At 44.8% G+C, this 25,788-nt stretch overlaps 1 protein-coding gene across 1 annotated transcript in view; it reads left to right on the plus strand.

Moving 5' to 3' along the window:
- The window catches only part of nek11 (NIMA-related kinase 11), a 311,548-nt gene that overhangs the window by 149,930 nt on the left and 135,830 nt on the right, over positions 1–25,788 (plus strand). The window contains exons 10-11 of the mRNA XM_028817897.2: positions 20,226–20,345; positions 22,355–22,448. Coding sequence (XP_028673730.1) covers positions 20,226–20,345; positions 22,355–22,448 — 214 coding nt within the window. The remainder of the gene's footprint in view (positions 1–20,225; positions 20,346–22,354; positions 22,449–25,788) is intronic.

Below are 25,788 nucleotides of genomic sequence, written 5' to 3' on the forward strand. Positions count from 1 at the left end.
GCAGAACCTCTGCGTTTTTCCCAGTTGATTCTGGGGTTCGTCAGTGGTGTGTTCTGCTCCTACTCTGTTCAATGCTTGTATGGACTGGGTGTTGGGCAAGGTCGTGGGGTCAAGCAGCTGGGGGGCATCTGTTGGTGAAGAAAGACTCGTGGATCTTGACTTTGCTGATGATGCTGTGATCTTCGCGGAGTCAATGGAGGCTTTGATCGGGGTCTCGAGAGACTGAGTGAGGAGTCTGAGTGTCTGGGCTTGCAAGGGTCCTGATAGAAACCAAGAGCCAGGCCTTTAATGACCTCTTGGGCACGGCCATCAGCAGTGCGTCTGACTGTGGAGAGAGTTTACTTACCTCGGCATTGACTTTCATGACTCTGCTGACTCTTCCTATGAAGTCAGTAGATGGATTGGGAGAGCCTGAGGGATCATGAGGGCACTGGAAAGAGTATATATTATGAAAACCCAAACAGAACTATAAACAAATCCCCTTTAGAACATTCTACACAAAAAAATGAACAAGTAAACAGTAATTAATATGACAATCAAAGGCTTATCTTTTTCTTTGCTGTGGGGCATCTGTTGGTGAAGAGAGATTCACGGATCTTGACTTTGCTGACGATGCTGTGATCTTCGCGTAGTAATGGAGTCTCTGATCGGTGGTCTCGAGAGACTGAGTGAGGGGTCTGAGTGTCTGGGCTTGCGAGTGTCCTGATAAAAATCAAGATTCAGGCCTTTAATGACCTCTTAGTCACGGCCATCAGCAGTGTGTCTGTCTGCGGAGAGAGTGTCGACCTCGTCGAGAGGTTTATTTACCTCAGCAGTGACATTCATGTCTCTGGTGACTCTTTCTATGAAGTCAGTAGACGGATTGGGAGAGCATGGGGAGTCATGAGGTCACTGGAAAGGGGTGAGTGGCACAAAAGGACGAAGGTCCAAGTCTATAGAGTCCTGGTGCTCCCTGTTTGTGATGCATGGACTCCATCCAATGACCTGAGATGAAGACTGGACTCCTGTGTCTCTTCAGAGAACCCTTAGGTGCTGCTGATTTGACTTTGTGTTGCTCACGGAGTCCAGAATGAGGCACATGACCTGCATTGTGAGGGAGCGTCAGTTACGGCACTCTGGCCATGTTGCGCGTTTCCCCGAGGGTGATCCGGCTCATAAGATCCTCATTGTTGGGGACACAAGTGGCTGGACCAGGCCAAGGAGGTCGCCCACATAACACCTGGCTGCGTCAGATTGAGGGGCATTTTCGGAGGGTGGGACTGGACCGTGTGTCTGCCTGGGGGATTGCCAACCGGGATCCCAAGTTGTTTCATTGTGTAGTGGGTGCCGCAATGTGCTGTACCAGTTCATGCTCCTCGACCTGACCTGAAACTATCATACATTCAGATGGTGAAGGCCCAGATGCATTGGTACCTTACCTTCTTCCAGACAGCAGGAGGGTGAGTAGTTTACGTGAAGGGTGTGTCGGGTCCTCCACAATGCTGGTAGCTTTGCAGATGCAGACTGTGATGTACACATCCATTACAAGGGAAGAGAAATTCTGATGATCCCCAACTTGACTTGACTTGACTGCCTCACATCAAGGAGCCAGAGTTGGGAGAAGGAGGTCAACGCTTGCGTGGAGGAGGCAGGGACAGAGGGAGAAGGAAGAAAAGAGTTATAATAGTGCTTGTGTATTACTGGTACTTGAGGCTGTGGTGGGAAACACTTATGAAAGAATTTCCCACAAATAAAAAGTCTTTAGTCTTTTAACTTGTGCCCGAGCCTGCTTGTTTTGGGTGTTTGAGGAGCTGGAGTGCCCCCTGATGTCCACTATATCTATAGAGAGAGAGAGATACAGTACATATTTAGGGAGACTTTCTAGGCACAACCAAGGAGTAGAGGGGGTCCGGCTCAGGATCCCATTTTTCTGTTTTTGCAGATGATGTGGTCCTGCTGGCTTCATTGGTCTGTGACCTCAGACATACACTGGGTGGTTTGTAAATGAGTTTTAAATTACAGGGATGAGGATCAGCACCTCTTAGTCCACTTTCAGGGTTCTTAGGCAGAAAAGGCCGTGTTTTTTAGGAAAGGCACTATATGAAATAAAAAATGTTTGATGGATTGGCTGACTGATCTTGACCTCTATTAGAAACCTAGCATGGGAGAGCAGACAGTTGCTTACTCAGTATTACTCAGTATTATCTTATGTGCGCCTGTTTTGATTTTGTGAGGGTGTATTGTGTGCTAAGCACAATAAAATATAAAGATTTCTTGTTTGCTTGTTTGATTGGAGTCTCTAAAGGTGTGAAATTATTAAAATGTGACATACCACTTGTGACGATTAAGTCTGCTGGTGGCTTTAATTATGAGCCAGTTATTTCATAAGGAGATGGGTGTAGGAGTTTATAATTAACTATTGCTGGCTATATAGCGCCCTGCTCATTCAGTCATGAGCTTCATGTAATTGACAAAAGAATTGCTGCGTTTGGCTTCACTTGTAAAAGGTTGTGCCATTCTTTATCCAGACATCCCTGAGTGACGTTTAACATTGCCCAAGACTTTTTAATTTGTGTTGCTAACAATAAAGCTCTGGATTGCTTGCAGTGTCCTCGATGGACTCAATTTGTTGCCCTAAAGGCCAGACATACATCAGCACTTATGAGTTTATGGCCCGTTGTTTTATAGGCAAATTAAAATAAATACCACAGGATGCAAACGCCAGATTATATTAGCATGCGTCACCCTGGTCTCACTATCCGCATAGTGGGCATTAATGCCAAAGCCATCTCAGTGGTCATGCCGAACTGACCGCAGATGACCAGACTCATCCATAACACTTACAATAACTGTTTTCAAGAAAGGATTTGCGGCTGACCAGCTCCATGAAAACACAAATTAATTTCCGCTCGTGTGGTTCAACTAATAAAAAGAGAAGAGTCAGCGGGTGAGCCAACAGTTTGACCTCCCCAGGTCTATTAAAGACTGTGGTTTATCCCCCTGGGCATTTAAAGTAGTGGGTTGCAAGTTCCTATGGTTTATAATGGTAGTGGGTCACGGTGGGTGATGAACTGCTCCAATGATTGTGCTCGGTCCCCCTTGCTCTGATGATAGCCCACCCATCCTCACTCTCTCACGACCGTGCTTAGCTCACCAAGGGGGAAAACCTCATACAGTCCCTTGGTGGGTCACAAAGACACATACATTGGAAAGAATGGATCATGATACTGGAAAGGTTGAGAAACACTGATTTAAAGCCCACCATGAAAAGCTTGTCATAGCGAAATTGAGGCAATCTGATTAACACTCTTCAAGACTTCACAGTTTTTTAGCGAACAATGGCGGCGCGCTTAGACGCTGCGGCTGTGTGCTCTCCGACTCAGATTGTGTTTTTTCCACCCTGCCTGGATAAATACACGTATAGCCGGCAGGATATTTTATCTATCGGTTTACGGAGCGAGAGTTGCTCGACCTCCGAGTTTCTCCGCGTCCACAACATTCCGGATGACATTGCACAAACACCGGGCTCTCCGTGGATTACAATCCCAGCTTCGAGGAGCCGGCGGCGGCGCAAAGAACGTAAACAAAAGAGGGGGTGCCGAGGCAGCGTGCTAGTGAGGCTAAGGAAGCGGCCACACAAACCACCGCTTCCAAGCATTTTCTCCTCAAATGTGAGGTCGCTGGCAAACAAACTGGACGAGTGGCAGCTGTGGATTGCAACGGAAAAGATCATCAGGGACTGCTGCATATTGCTGATCACGGAGATGTGGCTTAATCCACTCATACCGGACACGGCGATCGAGATAGCAGGCCACACAGCACACCGGCAAGACAGGACAGAGCAATCCGGTAAGAAGAGAGGAGGGGGGCTGTGCATTTATGTGAACAATAGCTGGTGCACAAATTCCACCATAGTCACCAGACACTGCTCTCCAGACGTGGAGTTTATGACAATTAAATGCAGACCCATATACCTCCCCCGTGAATTCAATGCTATACTGCTAACTGCTGTGTATATAGCACCTGATGCTAATGCTAACTCGGCTCTGGGGCTTTTGCATGACACCATCAGCAGTAAACAGAGCAAGTATCCTGAGGCTGTTCACATCATTTCTGGGGACTTTAATCATGTAGATCTGAAAGCAGTTCTCCCTCAATTCCATCAACACATAAAGTGTGCAACCAGGGGAGTAAAAACACTGGACAAGTTGTACACAAACATCAGACAGGCCTATAGGGCTAAACCCCTAGCACACCTTGGCCAGTCTGATCATACATCTCTGCTTCTAATCCCTGCATATACTCCCCTCAGGAAACAAGCTCCCATTATGACCAGGACTGTTACCATATGGCCCGAGGAGGCCTCCCAACAGTTGCAGGACTGCTTCCAGAGAACCGATTGGGAGGTTTTCTATCACCAAGACTTGGAGTACCACACTACTGCAGTCCTGGATTACATCAGGTTCTGCACGGACAACGTCACCAGGGACAGACGCATAAGGATTTATCCTAACAGGAAGCCCTGGATGACGAGGGATGTCCAGAGTCTGCTGAAAGCTAGGAATACTGCTTTCAGGTCTGGGGATGGGGCTCTTTACAGTGTAGCCAGAGCGAACCTGAAGAGAGGCATCCGAGAGGCCAAGGCAGCATACAGAAGGAGGATAGAAGATCATCTGAGGAGTAACAACACCAGGCAGGTGTGGCAGGGTGTCCAGCACATCACCGGCTACAAATCCAGCAACTCCTTGGCTGCTGAGGGAGACGCTCCTCTGGCAGAGGAGCTGAACATCTTCTTTGCCCGCTTTGAGGCGACACCAACAGCAGCTCCATCACAACAGCCTGTTCACAACAGCAATTTACTCACAGTGGAAGTGTGTGAGGTGAGGCGGGTGATGAGGAAAGTGAACCCGAGGAAGGCTGCAGGACCCGACGGTGTGGCTGGACGGGTGCTGAAAGACTGTGCAGATCAACTGGCAGGAATCTTCACCAGGATTTTCAACCAGTCCCTGTCCCAGGCCACTGTCCCATCCTGCCTCAAGTCCTCAATCATTGTTCCACTGCCAAAAAAATCCAACATGAACAGTCTGAATGATTTCCGCCCAGTGGCACTCATCTGTCATCATGAAGTGCTTTGAGAAACTGGTGCGGAGTCATATCATCGCCTGCCTGCCAGCAGACCTGGACCCATTTCAGTTTGCTTACAAAGCAAAGAGATCCACGGAGGATGCTGTGGCCACAGCCCTTCATGCTGCCCTGACCCACCTGGAGCAGCAGGGGAGTTACGCCAGACTGCTCTTTGTAGACTTCAGCTCGGCGTTTAACACCATCCTCCCACAACGACTGGTGTCCAAACTGGCAGATCTGGGACTTCCATCACTCACCTGCAGTTGGATACTGGACTTCCTGTCGGGTCGCTCCCAGAGGGTCAGGCTGGGTCTCCACACATCCACTGCTCTCAGCCTCAACACCGGGACGCCGCAGGGTTGTGTGCTCAGCCCGCTCCTCTACACCCTCTACACATATGACTGTGTCCCCACTCACCATAGCAACAAGATTATAAAGTTTGCGGATAACACGACGGTGGTCAGACTCATCTCGGGCAAGGAGGGTGAGCTAGCATACAGGGACGAGGTGGAGCGACTGTCAGAGTGGTGCACAGTCAATAACCTGCTCCTCAACAACAAAAAAACAAAGGAGCTTGTTATTGACTTTAGGAAAAACAAAACTGACATCCAGCCACTCACCATTGGCGGGGCCTGTGTGGAGAGGGTCCCGGTGTTCAGGTTTCTGGGTATGGAGCTGGAGGATGACCTGACCTGGAGTGCCAACACCAAGGAGCTGCTAAAGAAGGCACAGCAGAGACTGTATTTTCTGAGAATTCTCAGAAAGAACCACCTCCCAAAAAATCTGCTCCTTGCTTTTTATCATTGTTCCATTGAGAGTGTGCTCACGTACGGACTGTGTGTGTGGTACGGCAGTTGCACTTCCTCAGAAAAGAAAGCGCTACACAGGGTCGTCAGGATAGCGGAGAGAACAATTGGTTGTACCCTTCCCACTCTGGAACAAATCTACACCTCCCGAAGCCGCAAAAAAGCAATAGACATTTCGCAGGACTCATCACATCCCGGTCATTGCCTCTTCCAGCTTTTGCCATCGGGCAAGAGATACAGAGCTATGAAAACTAGGACAAACCGCCTTAAAAACAGCTTTTATCCGAAAGCAATCATGGCCCTGAAATCAAAATAAAACTGCTCTATATTATTCTTCCAATGTGCAATATATACCTTAGGTCAACAAGTGCAATTTGTATATTTATTACTATTCGGTTTGTTATTATATTCTGTCTTTTTGTCATTTTAACCCTTATTCCTCACACTGAGTTGATTGCACCTTCAATTTCGTTGTTCCTTTGTAAAAGTGACAATGACAATAAAGATCGATCGATCTATCTATCTATCTATCTATCTATCTATCTATCTATCTATCTATCTATCTATCTATCTATCTATCTATCTATCTATCTATCTATCTATCTATCTATCTATCTATCTATCTATCTATCTAATGCATATGGCGACCTTACGGTATTCACTTTGATAGTAATACTAATAGTAATGATAATTCTTTTCATTCTTATAGAGCTTTTCTCACTACACAAAGTGCTTTTTACATATTACCGTAGATACTCGCGTATAAGTCGAAAAATGTATGCCTTAAAATTCATTCAAAAAAACAGAACCGACTTATCCGCGGGGCAACACAATTGTCCATAGAATTTGGGTAATGACATTGTACACTCAACGCTTCACGGTGTTAAGTCACCGGTCATCTGCTGTTTCCCATGGTCTTTGAAATAATTATAAGCCAGCAATACTATTTCTAATTAGCTAGTTTTTTTCTAATTTCATTAAATAATTCTTTAAACTGTGAAATACTTGAATTTGAGCATTAGCTTTTGCAGGTTTTGGATAACAAACATACCATTAGCTGCCACGTGCAACCAGATTTGGAATCAAAAGAACCAAGGCAACGCACGCTATCAATGCGATGCAAGCGCAGCCCGCGATTCAAAAAATTTCTCTGCCTACCTGTTTGTCTCGTCTGACAGTAGCTGAAAAGCAGCATCAGGAGAGAGCAGCCTGAAGTAGTCCAGCAGCGGGTGATCTGTTGTGTTCAACAGCAAGCCATGCTGTCTTGTGAAGTCTGGTAGATGCATCGGCTGCGCGAATGCGATCAGCTGGGGCAGCATTGGCTGGTGTCTGATCAGCTGATGCCGGCTTCTCACTCTCTTGCTCGATTCCTGATCACTGTCAATAAAATCCGATTTTGAAAAATCAAAGTCCGACTCAGCGATAATGTGCAAAACATCGTCTGCCGAGTGTTTTCTTTTCTGTGTTCGCTTCACTCCCTTGTGACATATCGACGCCATCTTGCCTTTGTTTAAATTTGTTTACATTTGGCAACTCACGCACATGCAAGGATTAGTTGCCGAGTCAACGAGTCTAGCATTTCTCCAAGCACAGAGGGAATGCCTGTGACGTGACAGTGAGTTTTGTCGCCATTAACAGCTGATTGTCGCCCTCTATCTCTGCCTACCTGTTTGTCTCATCTGACAGTCGCTGAAAAGCAGCATCTGGACAGAGCAGCCTGAAGTAGTCCAGCAGCAGGTGATCTGTCGTGTCCTACAGCAAGTCATGCTGTCTTGTGAACTCCGGTAGCCAGTTCGGATCAATGTCTGGGTATTCCTCCCACGCGAACCTTGCCATAGCTGCATCGGCTGCGCGAATGCGTTCAGCTGGCGCGGCACCGGCTGGTGTCCGATCAGCTGATGCTGGCTTCTCACTCTCTTTCTCGTTTCCTGATCATTGTCAATAAAATCCGATTTTGAAAAATCAGAGTCTGACTCAGCGATAATGTGCAAAACATTGTCTGCCGAGTGTTTTCTTTTCTGTGTTCGCTTCGCTCCCTTGTGACATATCGACGCCATCTTGCCTTTGTTTACATTTCGCAACTCACGCACACGCAAGGATTAGTTGCCGAGTCAACGAGTCTAGCATTCCTCCAAGCACAGAGGGAATGCCTGCGACGTGACAGTGAGTTTTGTCGCCATTAACAGTTGATTGCCGCCCTCTATCTCTGATAGCTATCAAGTTTTACCCTCGACTTATATGCGGGTCATAACAAATTTCATAATTTTTACCTTAAACAATACACTCGACTTATCTGCGAGATCGACTAATACGCTAGTATCTACAGTAAGTTTGGATCCACCTCAATCACCACTACTGGATGATGTGATGGCAGCCACTTTGCGCCAGTGCGCTCACCACACATTAGGTGTTAGGTGCTTAAGGGGTGAGAGACAGTTAGCCAATTAGAGACAGGGGATAATTAGGGGTCCAGAACTACTAGGCCAAGGTCGACAATTTAGCCAGGACATTTCTATTAGTTCTGCAAAGTGTTGTGATGCTGCAACTTAATGTTCAAAATGAAGGAGAATCGCCATAGTTGGGTGTCTTAATCACACTTAGCGACTCAGAAAACCCTCTAAAACAAGTGTAAGATGACCAGAATCGAGTCAGAAAAACATATAAAAAAATCAGGAAAAGGAACCCAATTGTAACACCTTGGAGACGGTGTCTCGATCGTGAGAGAGTGAGGATGGGTGGGCTATCCTCACAGCAAGGGGGGACCGGGCACAATCATTGGAGCAGTTCATCACCCACCGTGACCCATTACCATTATGCAGGAGACCTAGCCCCAGACTCAAAGAGGCAGGCCTCAAGTCCTACACAGGCCTCCAAATGACAACACTCAGTCTGCTCAGTGTGATCTCTGTAAGCAGACTGGAGGTTGAGAGTGAGCCGGGAGAAAAGGGACAATAGTAGCAGATCAAAAAGAGCGAGTGTCAGGGCAAAAAGTTGTGTTTGAGAAAAAAAAAAGTAACCAAGGCATTATCAAAAAACATTTAGAGTTTGAAAGAGCGATTTGAAAGGGGGTTTGAATCTACAAGTAAGGTGAGGAAGTGATTTGAGTCCTGTTTTGAACTTGAGAGTTCCTAAAGTCCCAAAAAACTTCCAAAAAGGCCCACTAGTGGGGGAAGCTGTCAAAGCTGGCTAGGGACCAGAGGGCAAACCCAGACTCTTTATAAATAAAAAGGTTTATTCTTCACAAAAATATTCTGTAACTACTAGAAGCTCAGTGGAGCACTAAAGGCAAAAAGGAGTTTCCTAAAAAGGTGTAGTGGGCATTAATGCCAAAACCATCTCCGGGGTCATGCTGAGCTGACCGCAGATGACGAGACTCATCCATAACAGTTACAATAACTGATTTCAAGGAAGGATTTTTGGCTGACCAGCTCCGTGAAAACACAAATTAATTTCCGCTCGCGTGGTTCAACTGATGAAAAGAGAAAAGTCGTTGGGCGAGCCAGCAGTTTGACCTCCCTAGCTCTATAAAATGCCAATCGAACTGAGGTTTATATCCCCGGGCAGTTAAAGTAGTCACAGGGTGCAGCCAGTGGGTCGCAAGTTTCTATTGTTTATAATGGTAGTGGGTCACGGTGGGTCATGAATGGGTCACTGCTCCAATGATTGTGCTCGGTGCCCCTTGCTCTAATGAATAGCCCACCCACCCTCACTCTCTCACAATCGTGCTTAGTTCACCAAGGGGGAAAATAATGATAACTGAAAAGGCAAAGGCAATCCAAGGCAACCAAGTCCAAATCACAAATCCAAAGAGTAGTTGAAATACAAAACACAGAGGTCAAAAATCCAACAAATCACAAAGGACAAGAACTCGCCAATCCCAAGAGCATTCAAATGAACCGTAAAGGAGTGTAGGTTGCCCCTGCCTTCATGAGGCTGAGGGAAATCCCTTGTGGTGATAGACAGGCGGACCGGCCTGTTGTGGAGCCACTGAGAAAAGAGAAGGAACATAACACAAGCATCAGGAACAAAGCCAATAATAAATATTCTTTGTCTTCTTTCGGGCTGCTCCCATTAGGGGTTGCCAAATCCGATCATCTTAAATAAAAGTTAAAAATACATAAATCAAAGACTTAATGAACAAAAAAGACATAAGCAAGAATTTGAATCCCGGTGAGTGGCGGGACCCTGCCTGAAATACAACAAATCCATTGCGTCTTGTTGTGCCATCACAAGACGCGTCTCTAACAACAAGCAAACTTGTCCCTAACGACGCGAGCTCCAAAATGTCTGTGAGTTTGAAAACCAAATATTAACCAATATTAATCTTCAAAATGAAGCTGTGTTCACCACAACTGGATGTCAGAATCAAGTTTAGTGACTTAACACAAAACGAGTGCAAGATTAATGAATTCAATACAGAAAAACCATATAAAAAAATCATAAAATGGAGCCCAGTTTTAACACTTTGAAACAGGCCTCACCACAAGAAGCCTGGCCCCAAACTCAAACAGGCAGGCTTCAAGTCCTGCACATGCCCACAGTGTGGCTCATACTTTAACACTTTGAAAAACACTGCAAACAAAGGGTCTGAATGCACATATACAGGGGATTCTTTATTGTGTTGTAGATTTCCTTTTAAATTAATAAATTTGCAATTTTTACTCATCAGTCTGCACTCAATAACCCAACATGGCAACGTGAAAACGTGTGTTCATAACGGTCTACAAATGTATTAAAAATCAAAAACTGAATTCTCTCCTTCCTAGAAGCATTCAGACTCTTTGCTGTGGCACTCCATATTGTGCTCAGGTCCATCCTGTTTGCTTTAATTATCTTTGAGATATTTCTAGAAATTGATTGGACTGCACCTGTGGCAACCAAATTGATTGGACTTCATTTAGAAGGCACACGTGGACCTGTGTAGAGAAGGTTCCACAATTCACACCAACATAAAACCCAAACCATTGAGTCCAAGGAACTCTGCATAGACCTCTGTGATCAAACTGTGGGGAGACACAGATCAGGGCAAGGGGATCAAACCCATTTGTAAAGCTCTGAGTGCTCCTAAAAGTGTGAAATGGAAGAAGTTTGGAACTACCAGAACTCTTCCTAGAGTTGGCTTTCTAGCCAAACTTAGTAATCAAAGCAAGAAGAACCTTGGTCAAGGAGGTGACCAAAAACCCCATGGTCACTCTGACAGAGTTTATGAACTCCTCTGCTGGAATGGGAGAACCGGTTGGAAAGACGACCGTCTCAGCAGCACTCCATCAATTAGACATTCAGAAGGAATCCACTCTTAAGTTGAAAGGCATATGACAGTTTAAAGGACTCCTCGAGTCTGATGAGACGCAAATTGAACTCTTTGGCAGGAATTTCAAGCACCATGTCTGACGAAGACCAGGCACTGCTCATCAGCTGCCTAATACCATCCCTACAGTGAGATGTGATGGTGGCAGCATCATGCTATGGAGGTGCCGGGACAAGGAGACTGGCCAGAACTGAGTGAAGGGAGAATGCAAGAGTGGTCCTTGAAGAAAACCTACTGCAGAGTGCACACCACCCCAGACTGAGGGGACGGTTCACGTTTCAACATCACAATGACCTAAAGCATACAGCCAGGACAACGCTGGAGTGTCTTTAGGACAGGATTCGGAGTGTCTGACTGGCTCAGCCAAAGTCCACACAAAGCCCTTAGAGCAAGACCTGAAGATGGCCGTTTACAGACACTTCCCATCCAACCTAATGGATATTGAGAGGATCTGCTAGAAAGAATGAGATAGACTGCCCAAATCCAGGTGTGCAATCTTGTAGAGACCTTCCAAAAAGACTCAAAGCTAATGTGGCTGCCAATGGGGGCTTCTACAAAGCACTGAATGAAGGGTCTGACTTCTCCTTGGAAGAGAAATTGCAAACCATTCTGAAAACAAGATGTCACTTTGTCATTATGGGCTAATTGAGTACAGACTGATGGGAAAATGGAGCATTTCTTCATTTCAGATGACATCTACAATGCAGCAAAGTTCTGAATAGTTTCTGAATCTGCTTATAATTCAAAATATCCATCAAAAAATGAACAAGAGCAGGAAACAATTTTATTCTGTTCATAAAGAAATGAAGAAGGAGCCTCCGTTCATGACACTCCTGTGGTATTAAGAAGCCCGCATGTGTGCCCCTCGCCATTAAACTAGACAGAGATATCGATGTGCCTCCATACCGCCCTCTACAGGTTTAAATACACGCTAGCTGCAGTTTCATGTTGAATCGCCCTGCCCGATGTGTGGGCCGCTGTTCATTTCCCAAGTATGAAGTTTAATTCATGGATGCCATCTTTACACGGCTTTGTAGTTTCCTTTTTTAAGCAGGAAATGTCTTGAATGAGCTCTCTTTCTGGCAGGGATACGACTTTTATTTTAACCACACGCTTGCAGCACATTTTATATTTTTCAAGAAGCTTTGGCAGTAAACATTTCATCGCATTGTTTTATTAAGCAGGATACACATTTCAAAACCTGTAATTTGTCAGCGTGGTTTAGGTTTTTAATTACAACTGACACCGTACAAGCTTTTAAGAGTCTGTTTTGTTAAAGTTTTATTTTAGTGCGACTTGTAATTGTAACCTCACGATAGGCCTACAGTCTAAAAAAATAAAAAAAACAAAACAAAAGGAAATTGTGCCTTTCACTGGGCTCCTTATGAAAACAGTGGGAATGAAATGAATTAGGAATCATTGGTTTTTCTGTCCATTCTTATTTAGTGTACAGTTACAGCAGCAGATATGTTTCCTTAAGAGGCATTAGCTCTCCGGAAATGTGTTCTTTTGAAATTGCGGCATGTTAAGTGACCGAAAAATATAGAAATATGACATAAAAGGCGACATCCCTCCCATAGTGATTACGGCGGTACAAAAAAAAAAATCACATTAGCGACAAAGATATACTTTAGCTTACTTTACTGACAGTTTTACACGGTATTACAGACGGGAAGCTTATGACATACTCTATCAAAGTGGGAATCTTGATCTACGCAGTCTGCCATCTTTCGTCGCCACGCTGAAAGGATTTTCCGGACGGAGGACATAATCTTCCGTCCGATAGCTTCAAAGTGTATTGGCAGTAAGTCCATCCTTATATACTGGTTGCTCCACTTGCAGGCTCTTTCTGGTCTCCAAACAAGGACAGGAAAGGACTCAAACCCCACCTTCAGAAATACAGGAATAGCACAGTGCCTACATGCAGTTCTCATTCTCCCAACACGGAAAGAGGATTTTGTGCTGACAGAGGGCAAATGTATATTATTCTGTCTTTAGGCTGACTATTCAATCCTCCAGTTGTCTTTGGCTTATCTAGTCCTGTGCTTGGCTCAGCAATTCTAAATGCTGAGCTCCTGCGTACCATACTTGGTCTGGCTGTATGAATGAATCCATAACAGTGTGCACAGAGACAGTGACATTAAACTTAATATTATAACAAACATGTTATAACAAGATACAAGGCAGGAATCGAGCCTGGGTGGGATACCAGTTTCAAGGGGATGTGACGCTTTCATACGGGTCAGTTTAGACTCAACCAGTTAGAACATTGAAACAACTGTGATGAGAACGGGCCATTCAGCCTGACACCCAATTTATCAAAATAACATCAAGTCGAGATTTGAAGGTCCCTGAAGGTCCCTAAAGGTCCCTAAAGTCCAACACTGCACCGCACCACTTGGAAACTCATAAAACGCTTCATAACCTAACATCCCGTCCTTGAGCGCTTCTGTCCACCATCTGGGTGTAGATAGTGAGGAGTGCACTGACTCCTGGGTCCTTGTCACGAGGGAGGAGTACTGCCACATTTCAGACCTCACATTGTGTCCTCAAGTCTAACATTTTTACATCTAATACTTAGTTTACTTAACTGTGTCTAACTTGTGATATGGAGACCCAAACTGCACACAGGACTCCAGGTGAGGTGTCACTAGTGCAGCGCAAAGCTTAAGAAAAGCGCCCTGGACTTGTACTCCACTCATCAAGGGGGCTAGCTATTTGGTATATAGTGCCGTTCATATCTATCTATCTATCTATCTATCTATCTATCTATCTATCTATCTATCTATCTATCTATCTATCTATCTATCTATCTATCTATTGTGAAAGACCAGCCTCAGCACAGACAGACATGGACTCCAAATCTTCAAAACACACACCCTTTACAAAATCAATGACAGTGCACAAATCACCACACTAAACTAGTCCTTTTCCTTTCTTCAGCCATCTCCACTCCTCTCTCTCAAGCTCTGTCCTCTTCCACCTGACTCCAGCTCCCCGAAAGGAGTGAGGCGGTCCTTTTTATCTCGCCCAGGATGTGCTCCAGGTGCTCCGTGATGGTCTTCCAGCAGCACTTCCTAGTGTGGCGAAAGTGGTGTCCTCCAGGGCTCCAGGACTGTCCAGGCGCCCCCTGCTGTTGGCCATGGATCCCCACAGGGTTAAGCTTCCCAGCTCCATCTCCATGCCCCTGATGAAATCCAGGGGGCTGCCCTCTTGCACCCAGGGAAAGATATTGCCCCTCTCCCGGTCCGTCCTTCTTCCAGGCGTCCCGGTGGGGCAGGATCCCTGATCGTCTGCCACACTATCTATCTATCTATCTATTGTGGGGAACAGCCCGGACACAGACAGGTAGACATGATCGTTTCACCACACACACGTTTATTTACAATATTTACAATTTTCACAGTGCAGAAACCCAGTGCCGCAGCACCAATCACCCCTTAAGTCCTGGCCACACAACACAATGCCTTCTCAGTCTCTGGTCCGCTTCAACTCCTCTCCACTGAGCTTCGTCCTCTTCCACCCGACTCTTGCCATTGAATGGAGGGAGGCGGCCCCTTTTATACACCCCGGATGGACTCCAGGTTCTTCCCGAGGAGCCTCCGTTGACACACCCCTATGTGGCGGAAGCTCTGGCTTTGTACCCGGAAGTCCTCCGGGTCTCCCCAATCCTCTTCCCCCCCAACACTTCCGGGTGTGGCGGAAGTGCTGAGGTCCAGGGCTCCCAAGGCATCGGGGCACCCCCTGGTGGTGACCACGGGCCCCTATAGGGTTGAGCTTCCAAGCTCTGTACCCGTGGCCCCCAAAGCAACCAGGGTGGTTGCCCCCTCATGTTCTGGAGGAGGTACAAGCCCTCCTCCGGTCCTCCTGGGCGTCCTGGCTGGGCATGAACCCCAGCTGGGTGCTACAGTATCTATCTATCTATCTATCTATCTATCTATCTATCTATCTATCTATCTATCTATCTATCTATCTATCTATCTATCTATCTATCTATCTATCTATCTATCTATCTATCTATCTATCTATCTATCTATCTATCTATCTATCTATCTATCTATCTATCTATCTATCTATCGATCGTGATCACCAGGTGGCGTCAACTAGCCCCCAACTGCATCACACAACTACACAAAAAGTGTCCTGGGTGCAAAAAAGTTTTTCATTTACTAATAATACCTTTAACAGGTTTCTCCCTCTTTGTCCAGCCCAATGCAGCACAACAAAACAAACGTTTTCTTCTCTTTTACTGTTCGACTCCTCCCAGGCAGGTGTTGTTCAGCTTCTCTCCCAACTCTGACTCGCCTGGCTGAGATCATGTAGCTATCTATAACCCGAGTGTACTTCTGGTGCTAGGGCATTGCCCTATGGAAGCTCTTCCAGGTCAACCAGGAGTCTCTAAAAAGTAGGGACTACAAATTCCAACAGCCCCCTCTGGTGGCCCCCACATAATCCAGAAGTGATGCCCCATGGTAGTGGAGATCCCACCATGTCTGTCTATCTAATGTTTCCGCCAGAGGGCACTCCAGCTCCCCAAACATGCAACACACACAGTCTCAGATACAAGTCTCGATAAACAAGAGCTTTTATTTTGGGAAACTCTTCCTTGTCAAGTGTTTCTCATGCCACAACCACAGGTACAAGACACATTCAGCACACATCAATTCTCTTTGCCTTCTTTTTCTCTTCCTCCTCCACTCCTAGCTATCATTGTCCTCCTCCTCCTCCCAACTCTGGCTCCCAGACTGAAGCCAAGCTGTCTGTAAACCCAAACTCCTCCACAACTATTGGTGCCAACAGGCACATCTTGGGTCTCACCTGATGTGAGCAGATGCCTCGTACTTACATACTTGCCTGTAGTGAGGTCACAATCATCCAGCATTAGTTATGGTGGCTCGGCCATGTGTTTCAGATGCCCCAGAACTAACGATCCTAAGTTCTGCACAGTCGATTACATCATGGCCAGTGCTCAGCAGGTGGGCAGAAGATGCGATTCAAAGACCAGATGAAGGTTTCCTTGGAAACGCATGGATATGACCTGCAAGACGCTGCTGCTGACCACAGTATCTGGTGACAGCTCACTGTGGTTGGAATGCGTACACTGGAGGAGAGCAGAGGAGGTGAACACACCCATGTAGGCTGCCAGCAACACTTCAACAACATGCCTCATCTGTAATAACATCTGTGCTTCCAGGATTGGACTGTTTAGCCATTGGGAACATACCTTTGAAAGACAGATGTGGACAACATCATCGGATATGATGGACAGCAAGGAGGAAAGGAAAAGGAAGGAAAGGTCAGCACTGTGTAGTGTAGCTAAAAGCCTCTGGTGCAGGTGGGCCGAGCTCACCTTCTGGAAGGCCATAGTGGCCCCTTCATTGGAGGGCTTCATTTCTTCTATGGAGGTCAATTGTTAGTGCTAAAGGATCAGACTTTCTACTTAATTGTGTTGACTCGCTTTTTAAGATTCATCACCCTGTTAAGCAGCGCCATTCTGTGTCTTTTCTCGCTTCTTTATTCTTAACCAGCTGACACTTTGCAATGAGATTTGAATGACAAGGGGGACGGAAGCCATAAGCTCATCATAAGAAAAAACTTAAGAAAAACATTTGGAAATAAATGAGAAGGACAGATCTGCTTCAGTCTTCAAAACATTTGGATGACGTTATCAGGAAAGGAGAAATCAACACTTTTAAGAAAAGTCTGATGTGTGAGGAATAAATTCACAGCAAGATATGACACCTAATTCAGAAACTGGTTGGAGCCACTGTGTCCTCCCATGAACTTCACTCGGCAGCCCTGCTCTGGGGTGTTCTGTCTCTAACCAAGTATCTTCCTTAGATTTAATCTTGCACGATCTTAATCAGTGAGGCTTCATGAAGGTCCATTCCAACCGAGATAGCTCGATCTCTTCTGTTGCCTTTGATACGGTCAAACAGCAGATCCTCCTTGGCACCCTCTCTGACCTTGGCATCACTGGTGTTACAGTTAGGTGATTTGAGTCCTTCCTCTTGGGCAGATCCTACCACGTGTCCTGGTAAGAAGAAATGTTGAGGGTACACCAACCAAGCTCAGGTGTGCCCTAAGGATTGGTGCTGGGTCCTCGCCTCCTGTGTGCCACCTCACTAGGCGCTATCATCCAGTCCCATGGTTTTTCCTATCTGTGCTCTGCTAATTACACATAACTGTACCTGTTGTCCTCTCCAGAGGACCACACAATATCAGCTATAATCTCTACATGTCTTACTAGCAGCCTGGATGAAGAAGAGTGCCATCTAAAGCTCAACCTGACAAAGATGGACCTTGTTATTTTCCCAGCTTATCTGTCTATTCAACATCCCATCTCTGTTCAATTCAGCTCCCTGTCGCTAATGTATATGCCAGCTTGGGGTGGTGATCGATGACCAGCTGTCCTTCACTGACCATGTCACAATGGTCATGTTGGTCATGCAGAATTACTCTACACAAGATCCACAAGATCAGACCCTACTGACAGAGCATGCAGTACAACTCCTGGACCAGACTTTGGTCGTGTCACATGGCGTATGTACCGACATGAGTTACCAAGCTACTGCAGTTGATTCAAAATGTAGCGGCACGCTTGGTGCTCATCCAGCTGTGGCGGGCACATCTCACTCCTCTCTTCAGATCACTGCTTTGACTCCTTATTAAGTTCAAATCCTTGACTGTCGCCTACAGAGTAGTCAGTGGGTCAGCACCCCTCGTATATGGAGACACTTGTGAGGTCCTGTGCACCTTCTCAAGCACTCAGGTCTGTTGATGGCTTCTGGTGATATAACCTCTGTGTGGCATCAAATCTTAGTCCAGACTCTTCATGTGTAGTGTAGTGTAGCTGGTGGAACGAGATGCCCACCGAAATTCTCAAGTTTCGATTCCCTAAATGTGTCTAACAACAACATTTATTTCTGTAGAAGTTTGGGTTACTCTTTATCATATGGATGTTATTTTTTTACACAAAATATGGTCCAAAAATAGCTTAATAAATGAGGGATTTTTTTGGATCTAGAGAGCCACAAATAGACGGGAACCCCAAAAAGCTTGTCATCTTCCGTAATTAGACATTGAGACACGAACGGTTTGTTATAAGTGTTTTTTCTTTTCCCTGACTCACCGGTATGAGTTTGTTTTGGGGGACAATTACTTTTTCACATGGGAGATACAGGTGTTGGTGAACATTTTTCTGTCCATAAATCAGATGATCATTTAAAAACTGTATATTGTGTTTAGTCAGGTTGTCTTTTTTATTAAATTAAATTTGTTTGAAAGACAGAAATTATTGAATGTTATAAATCCACAAAAATAGTGGAAATCAGGCAAGGGGCAAATACTTTTTCACAACAGAGTTTTTCTTATGAGCACAATACACTCACCGGCCACTTTATTAGGTACACCTTACTAGTACCATGTTGGACCCCCTTATGCCTCCAGAACTGCCCTAATTCTTCGTGACGTTGATTCAACAAGGTACTGATATCATTCCTCAGGGATTCTGGTCCATATTAGCATGATAGCAACACCCAGTTGCTGCAGATTTGTTAGCTGTACATCCCCAATCCCATCTCCTGTTCCTCCACATCCCAAATGTGCTCTACTGGATTGAGATCTAGTGACTGTGGAGGCCATTTGAGTCCTGTGAGCTCATTGTCATGTTCAAGAAACCAGTTTGAGATGATCTGAGCTTTGTGACATGGCCTGTTATACTGCTGGAAGGAACCATCAGAAGATGGCTGTCATAAAGGGATGGACATGGTCAGCAATAATATGCAGGTAGGCATTTAAATGATGCTCAGTTGGTAGTAAGGGGCCCAAAGTGTGCCAAGAAAATATCCCCCTCACCATTACACCATCATCACCAGCATGAACTGTTGATACAAGGCAGGATGGATCCACGCTTTCATGTTGTTGACCCCAAATTCTGACCCCACCATCTAAATGTTGCAGCAGAAATCGAGACTCAGCAGACCAGGCAATGTTTTTCCAATCTTCTGTTGTCCTGTTTTGTTGAGTCCGTGTGAATTGGAGCCACAGTTTCCTGTTCTTAGCTGACAGGAGTGTCATCCGGTGTGGTCTCCTGCTGCTGTAGCCCATCAGCTTCAAGGTTTGATGTGTTGTGTGTTCAGAGATGCTCTTCTGCATGCCTCGGTTGTAACAAGTGCTTATCTGAGTTACTGTTGCCTTTCTATTAGCTGAGGCCAGTCTAGCCATTCTCCTCTGACCTCTGACATCAACAGAGAACTGCCGCTCACTGATATGTTCCCTTTTTCAGACCATTCTATGTAAACCCTAGAGATGGCTGTGCGTGTAAATCCCAATAGATCAGCAGGTTGTGAAATACTCAGAGCAGCCTATCTGGCACCAACAGCCATGCCATGTTCAAAGTCACTTCAGTCCCCTTTCTTCCTCATTCTGATGCTCAGTTTGAACTTCAGCAGGTGGTCTTGACAACATCTACAGGCGAAATGCATTGATTTTCTGCCATGTGATTGGCAGATTAGATATTTGTAATAACAAATAGGCGTACCTAATAAAGTGGCCAGTGAGTGTATGTAATTCTTATGAACGCAGTGATGACAAACAAAAAGCGTAGTCCAAGCGTAGTCTCAGCAGTGAGCTTTCTTGACTTTCTGGCCTCTTTCGATTTCTTCATCCTGTGTTTCCTCAGGCACTCCTGGTATTTGAAGGCATTCTTGCGATTTTTGTGGTGTAGCCTTTCTGCTGTGGGTTCAAGTCGGATTCGGGGAATGTGAAGCGGGTGCCGCTTAGCTCTGCTCCTGAATTTGGATTAAGCAGAACCAAGAAGTAATTGGAGGTTCGGACACAAAGACTACACACTTGATGGCTCAGATATGTCACTTCCACTCCAGTTCAAGTTTTTTGCTGAGTGTACTTGAATACGATGGACTCTCATCACTGTGCTACGTGTACACTGAAATGGTGTCGAAGATTTGAACAAACCCAAATTTAGTGTCTTTTTTTTCTCTTTACAGACAAAAGAAAGTCCACCTGCAAACCCTCCGTGACAGGTCTGAAGTCCAAAAAATGACTCCACGGGAGCGCATGAGGCTACGCAAATTACAGGACGCGGATGAAAAGGCCAGGAAGCTGAAGTAATACCGGCCATTCGTTCATGTTTGCTTTTACTACTGCTGTTACTACTTACTACAGTAAAACCTCGATTATCCGTCAGGGGTCGGGACCGAGGCCATGACGAAAAAGAGTAAAGACGGATAGCAGAACAGCTACTTCAAAAATGATATACAGTAGATTAGTCTAGCAAATAGTCATATTTCCAACCTGCTGAATCCGAACACAGGGTCACGGGGGGTCTGCTGGAGCCAATCCCAGCCAACACAGGGCACAAGGCAGGAACCAATCCCGGGCAGGGTGCCAACCCACCGCAGGATAGTTGTATTTATTTACAAAAAAATTAACAAAATACAGTTTTAACAAGATTAAATAATGAATATAATATTGTAATGACCAAAGTAATAATGAAATACAAGTCAGACGTACTGAAGTTTTCTGTGTTTTACATGGAGTCTTCATTCTGTAACAAACGGTGCCCCGTCTTATACTCCATTATCTGGTCACAGAGCTCACCTTCAAAACAATAAAAGAAAGCTTTCTCTACCAATAATTATCTCCTGTCACTCACATTCTGTCTGTCTGTATATCGCAAACACTCCTGCTTATTGTCTCCTGACCTTCTACTCAAAACTTCCTTCGGCCGCACCTTCTTTTAGCTCCTCCTGTCACTCATCTCCTAAGAGGCGTGTCCGCCCGTCACAGAGCAGAAGCCACGCCCCCAGTCCCATCACTTACGGCAGTGAAAGGCAACCTTTCTCGAGTTGCGGCGCACTAAGTCCAAAATTTTCTTTCGCGCCGCACCTGAGGGACTGCCCATAAATAAAGTTGTGACGACACAATCTATGGACAATCGCCAATAAAAACAGTTAATTTTACAAGTTTAAAAGACATTTTATTAATAAAGGAATCAAAGGATAAATCTTAAATTTAATTAATGTGAACGTTGAGATTGTTTTTCAGCACATATGAGATTGATGCGAGGATCACTTTTCGAAAGACAGACGCGCATTTCCTTGTCGATCATTTAAAGTCTCTCGTGTTTCTTGGACTTCATTTCCGTATCTGTACAGTGAGCGAGATCTTCTAACAACGAGACTTTTTAAGTCTCACGAGATGTGTTTTTGACACCGCTGGTGTTGATATTATGATGAATGGTGAACAGCGAAAATTTTAACTTGCATATAAAAAAAAACATTTGTTTATTCAACAATCTGATTAACCGTTATCTGTTTTTCCAACATAAAATATATTTTTTTTAAACATTATCTTTTTAATCAACCAAAAGTTCAAAAACACTAGCAATTTTAAATATTTTACAAAAGTTTTTGCAGCGCACCGGTTGCCCGACAGTGACTTACAGCATTCATTCCACCCTTTCTGCTCCCGCACATCACAAGATATGAATTTAAAAAGAAAATTACAATGCAGAAGAACAATAATATTAATACAGAAATAATATCGTTTCCATTTTCGAATTGTTTTTCAATTTTTTGTCGGCATCTCGCTTTATATCGTTCACTGTTGTTGTTCCTACTCCGTAAAATGAAGCGATACTTGAAACGCTTTTGCCGTTTTCAAACACATTTAATAATTTCAATTATTTGTGACAACTGAAACACCATACACATATCTTTATCGGCCATAACAATGTATAGTAGTTTAATTATAGCAAAAGAGAAAACTACGAAATGCTATTAAAGATGAAGGTATGTAACTGACACTGCGATTCCAAAATGCGGCCCGACACGTGGTGCTGTTGAAGAATACTACGTGCTGGCAGAAGGGAGAGTTGTTCTGACGTGCAGACTCGCAGCGTATCGTGCGACAGGAGTAATCTGCCCTGACAGTTAATGGAGACTGACAGTTTAATCGAGTGACGGATAATCGAGGTTTTACTGTACTGTGTTCTGGGGTGGAGAAAATCTAACTTAACATTTTATCTCCTGGTTGCAGGTCCTGATAGTCCCAATTTTTCTCAACTCGCAGTGTTTATTGACCCAAACCTTTTACTTTGTCATCCACCTTGCAGGCAATTAGCAGAAGAAAAATACCAAGAAAACCACAAGCGGATGCAGGAGTTCAGATCTCGCAATTTTCAGCAAGTGAACATCGATGTTCTAAACGTGAGTCTTTTTTTGTGACCTCATGCTTGGGGGCTTGTGAAGCGTGGAATTAATTTTGCTATGTCGCTGTCTTATAGATCTACCTTTGTGTGACTGTTGATCTGGCCTCTCCTTGTTTGGTTGTGATTGAAATCACGTATTCCTGAATGAGCTGAAGGCCGTTTTAATGTATCATTGTAAAAATATGAGCAGCTCCAGCTGTGGCTGGGTGTTTGACTTCCTAACAAAGAGACTCCAGTCAGTAAGGATTGTCAAAACGAAGTCCTCCACAACATTTGCCGACATCGGGGTTCCACAAAGCTGGTGTCTCAGCCCACTGCTGAGCAATGTGTTCGCATGTGACTGTGTAGCAAAGCATGAGGCATAGCGCGAGTTTGTGGCACTTGGGGTGGGTTGGTTCTTCAACTTGCAACCCTCTAACATTAATAAATTAGTTAACCTATTTAAATAGAAAATTAAAATGACGTATAGAGAAAAATTACAATACATTTTGCATAGTGTGGCGGACAGCCAAGTCCCATGCCCGGCAAAGACGCCCCTGCTGCATCTGTTCCGGGGGAGCAACCATGGGTAGCTCAATACCTCCCCCGGAACGCTTGGTGGCAACCTCCCTGGCGGATGGTGATCCCCCAACCTGTCGCATGGCTCCATGGGAGATGGAGTCCTCCACAGCCTAGTTGAGTGCTCGGATGGCCGCTAGGGGGAGCTGCATGGATTTAGCAGCCCGGACACAGACGGGTAGACAAGTTGTTTCACCACACACACGTTTATTTACACTAATTATATTTACAATAGTGAGCGCACCCCAGTGCCTCAGCATCAATCACCCCTTCAAGTCCTGCCTTTACTCTTCAGACCGCCTCCACTCCTCTCCTCCGAGCTCCGTCCACTTCCACCCGACTCCAGCCTTGAATGGAGGGAGGTGGCCCCTTTTATTCACCCCCGCATGGGCTCCAGGTGCTTCCTGATAAGCCTCCGTCGACACGCCCCCGTGTGGCGGAAGCACCGGCTGTGTACCTGGAAGCCCTCCAGGTGTCCCTGATCCTCTTTCCCCCCAGCACATCCGGGTGTGGCGAAAGTGCTGAGGTCCAGGGCTCCCCTGGCGGTGACCACGGGCCCCTACAGGGTTGAGCTTCCCAGCTCTGTATCCGTGGCCCCCAACACAACCAGGGCGGTCGCCCTCTTGTGGTCTGGAGGAGGCACAAACCCTCCTCCAGTCCTCCTGGCCGTCCCAGCTGGGTACCACCCCCAGCCGCGTGCCACAATAGATTTATTCATATATAGAGAAACAGCAATAATTTTTCACATATAATTATTTATAAGCATCAACTAGACAAGAATACAGTAAAGATGAACTGATAAGTCGTGTTCTAATTATTAGTTTAATATAATTACGCTGCGAAAACCAGAACCAGTGTAGTGTACAAGTGACAGGTGGGGATGAGCAAGAACGCAATCGGATTGATAACGAAATGAAATTATAAATTGTAAATTAGTTCTTTATCTTCCTAGAAATTCTTATCGGTGTAGTGTTTGTTTATTTTTGTTATTGCCTCATAAATTTCAACTGCTGTGTCTGATGCCGTCACAGAAGAACATTCAGAAAATTATTTTTGAAGCATTTGTGGATACAAATCTTTTTTAATTCATGGGTGATATTTTTCCAAACCCTGCTGCTTACACACAAATTGTGCTGAGCCTTTTGGCACAATATATCAACCTTCCTTCTGTTCCCTGTAGGGGGCAGTAGCTCCCTACTTGGAATAAGTTCTTTTGTAATTGCGGCGTTTTAAGTAACCGAAAACTATATAATAATGATATTAAAAGGCGATATCCCTCACATAGTGATACGGCGGTAAACATCACATAAGAGAAAATAACTTATCTGTCTTTACTGACAATTTACGTGGCATTACAGATGAAGGAAGCCATAGCAAGACAATCACCAAGGTGGGAACTGAGTGTATACAGTCTGCCATTTTTCGTCGCTGCGCTGGAAAGCTTTTCAGGATGGATGGCGATATCACCCATCCGTCCATCGGCTTCTAAGTATTTGGCTGCTGTCCAAGCCTTTTATACTGGTTCCTCCACGTGCAGACCCCCACGTCGGCAAATAGTCCATTTTCAAACAAGGAAAGAAGATTTTGTGCTGACTTTTAACAGAGGACAAAATAGTATACACCTGTCTTTAGGCTGACTATACATTCCTCCGGCTCTCTTTGTCTATCTTGTCCTATACTTGGCCCAGCAATTCTAAATGCTGAGAGCCCCTGTGTGCTAACTTTTGGCCTGGCCTGTACATGTGAGTGGATTTATAAAATAATTTTTGTACAGAGCACAGTGACATTAAACTTATATTCTGATTAAACCTTCTCTCCATCATATCTGCTCTCTCCACTTACCATCAACAACAACAACATTTATTTATATAGCACATTTTCATACAAAAAGTAGCTCAAAGTGCTTTACATAATGAAGAAAAGAAAAATAAAAGACAAAATAAGAAGTTAAAATAAGACAACATTAGTTAATATAGAAAAGGAGTAAGGTCCGATGGCCAGGGGGGACAGAAAAAACAAACAAAAACTCCAGAAAGCTGGAGAAAAAAATAAAATCTGCAGGGGTTCCAGGCCACGAGACCACCCCGTCCCCTCTGGGCATTCTACCTAACATAAATGAAATAGTCCTCTTTGTAGTTAGGGTTCTCACGGAGTCACTTGATGCTGATGGTCATACAGACTTCTGGCTTTTAATCATTGCATCATTGTTGGAACATCATGGTACTTTGAGTAGATGCCACCACCAAAAGAACACCAGAAAATGAAACAGAAGAGAGTGTAGGGGTTAGTACAGATTTTAGAGCCACCATGAATAGTTATTATAATGAATTGGATATACAGAGTATCAGGATTTAAATTACAGTGAAGTTATGAGAAGGCCATGTTACAGTAATGTGTTTTCAGTAGTTTTTTAAAGTGCTCCACTGAATCAGCCTGGCGAATTCCTACTGGCAGACTATTCCAGATTTGAGGTGCATAACAGCAGAAGGCCACCCGCCTCACCATTTCTTTTAAGTTTTGCTTTTGGAATTCTAAGGAGACACTCATTTGAGGATCTGAGGTTACGATTTGGAATATAAGGTGTCAGACATTCCGATATATAAGATGGAGCGAGATTATTTAAGGCTTTATAAACTATAAGCAGAATTTTAAAGTCAATCCTGAATGACACAGGTAACCAGTGTAGTGACATCAAAACTGGAGAAATGTGCTCGCATTTTCTTTTCCTGGTTAGGATTCTAGCAGCTGCATTCTGCACTAGTTGCAAACAATTTGTCTTT

This window comes from Erpetoichthys calabaricus, chromosome 13 (assembly GCF_900747795.2).
Source record: "Erpetoichthys calabaricus chromosome 13, fErpCal1.3, whole genome shotgun sequence".
Taxonomy (NCBI): Eukaryota; Metazoa; Chordata; class Cladistia; order Polypteriformes; family Polypteridae; genus Erpetoichthys; species Erpetoichthys calabaricus.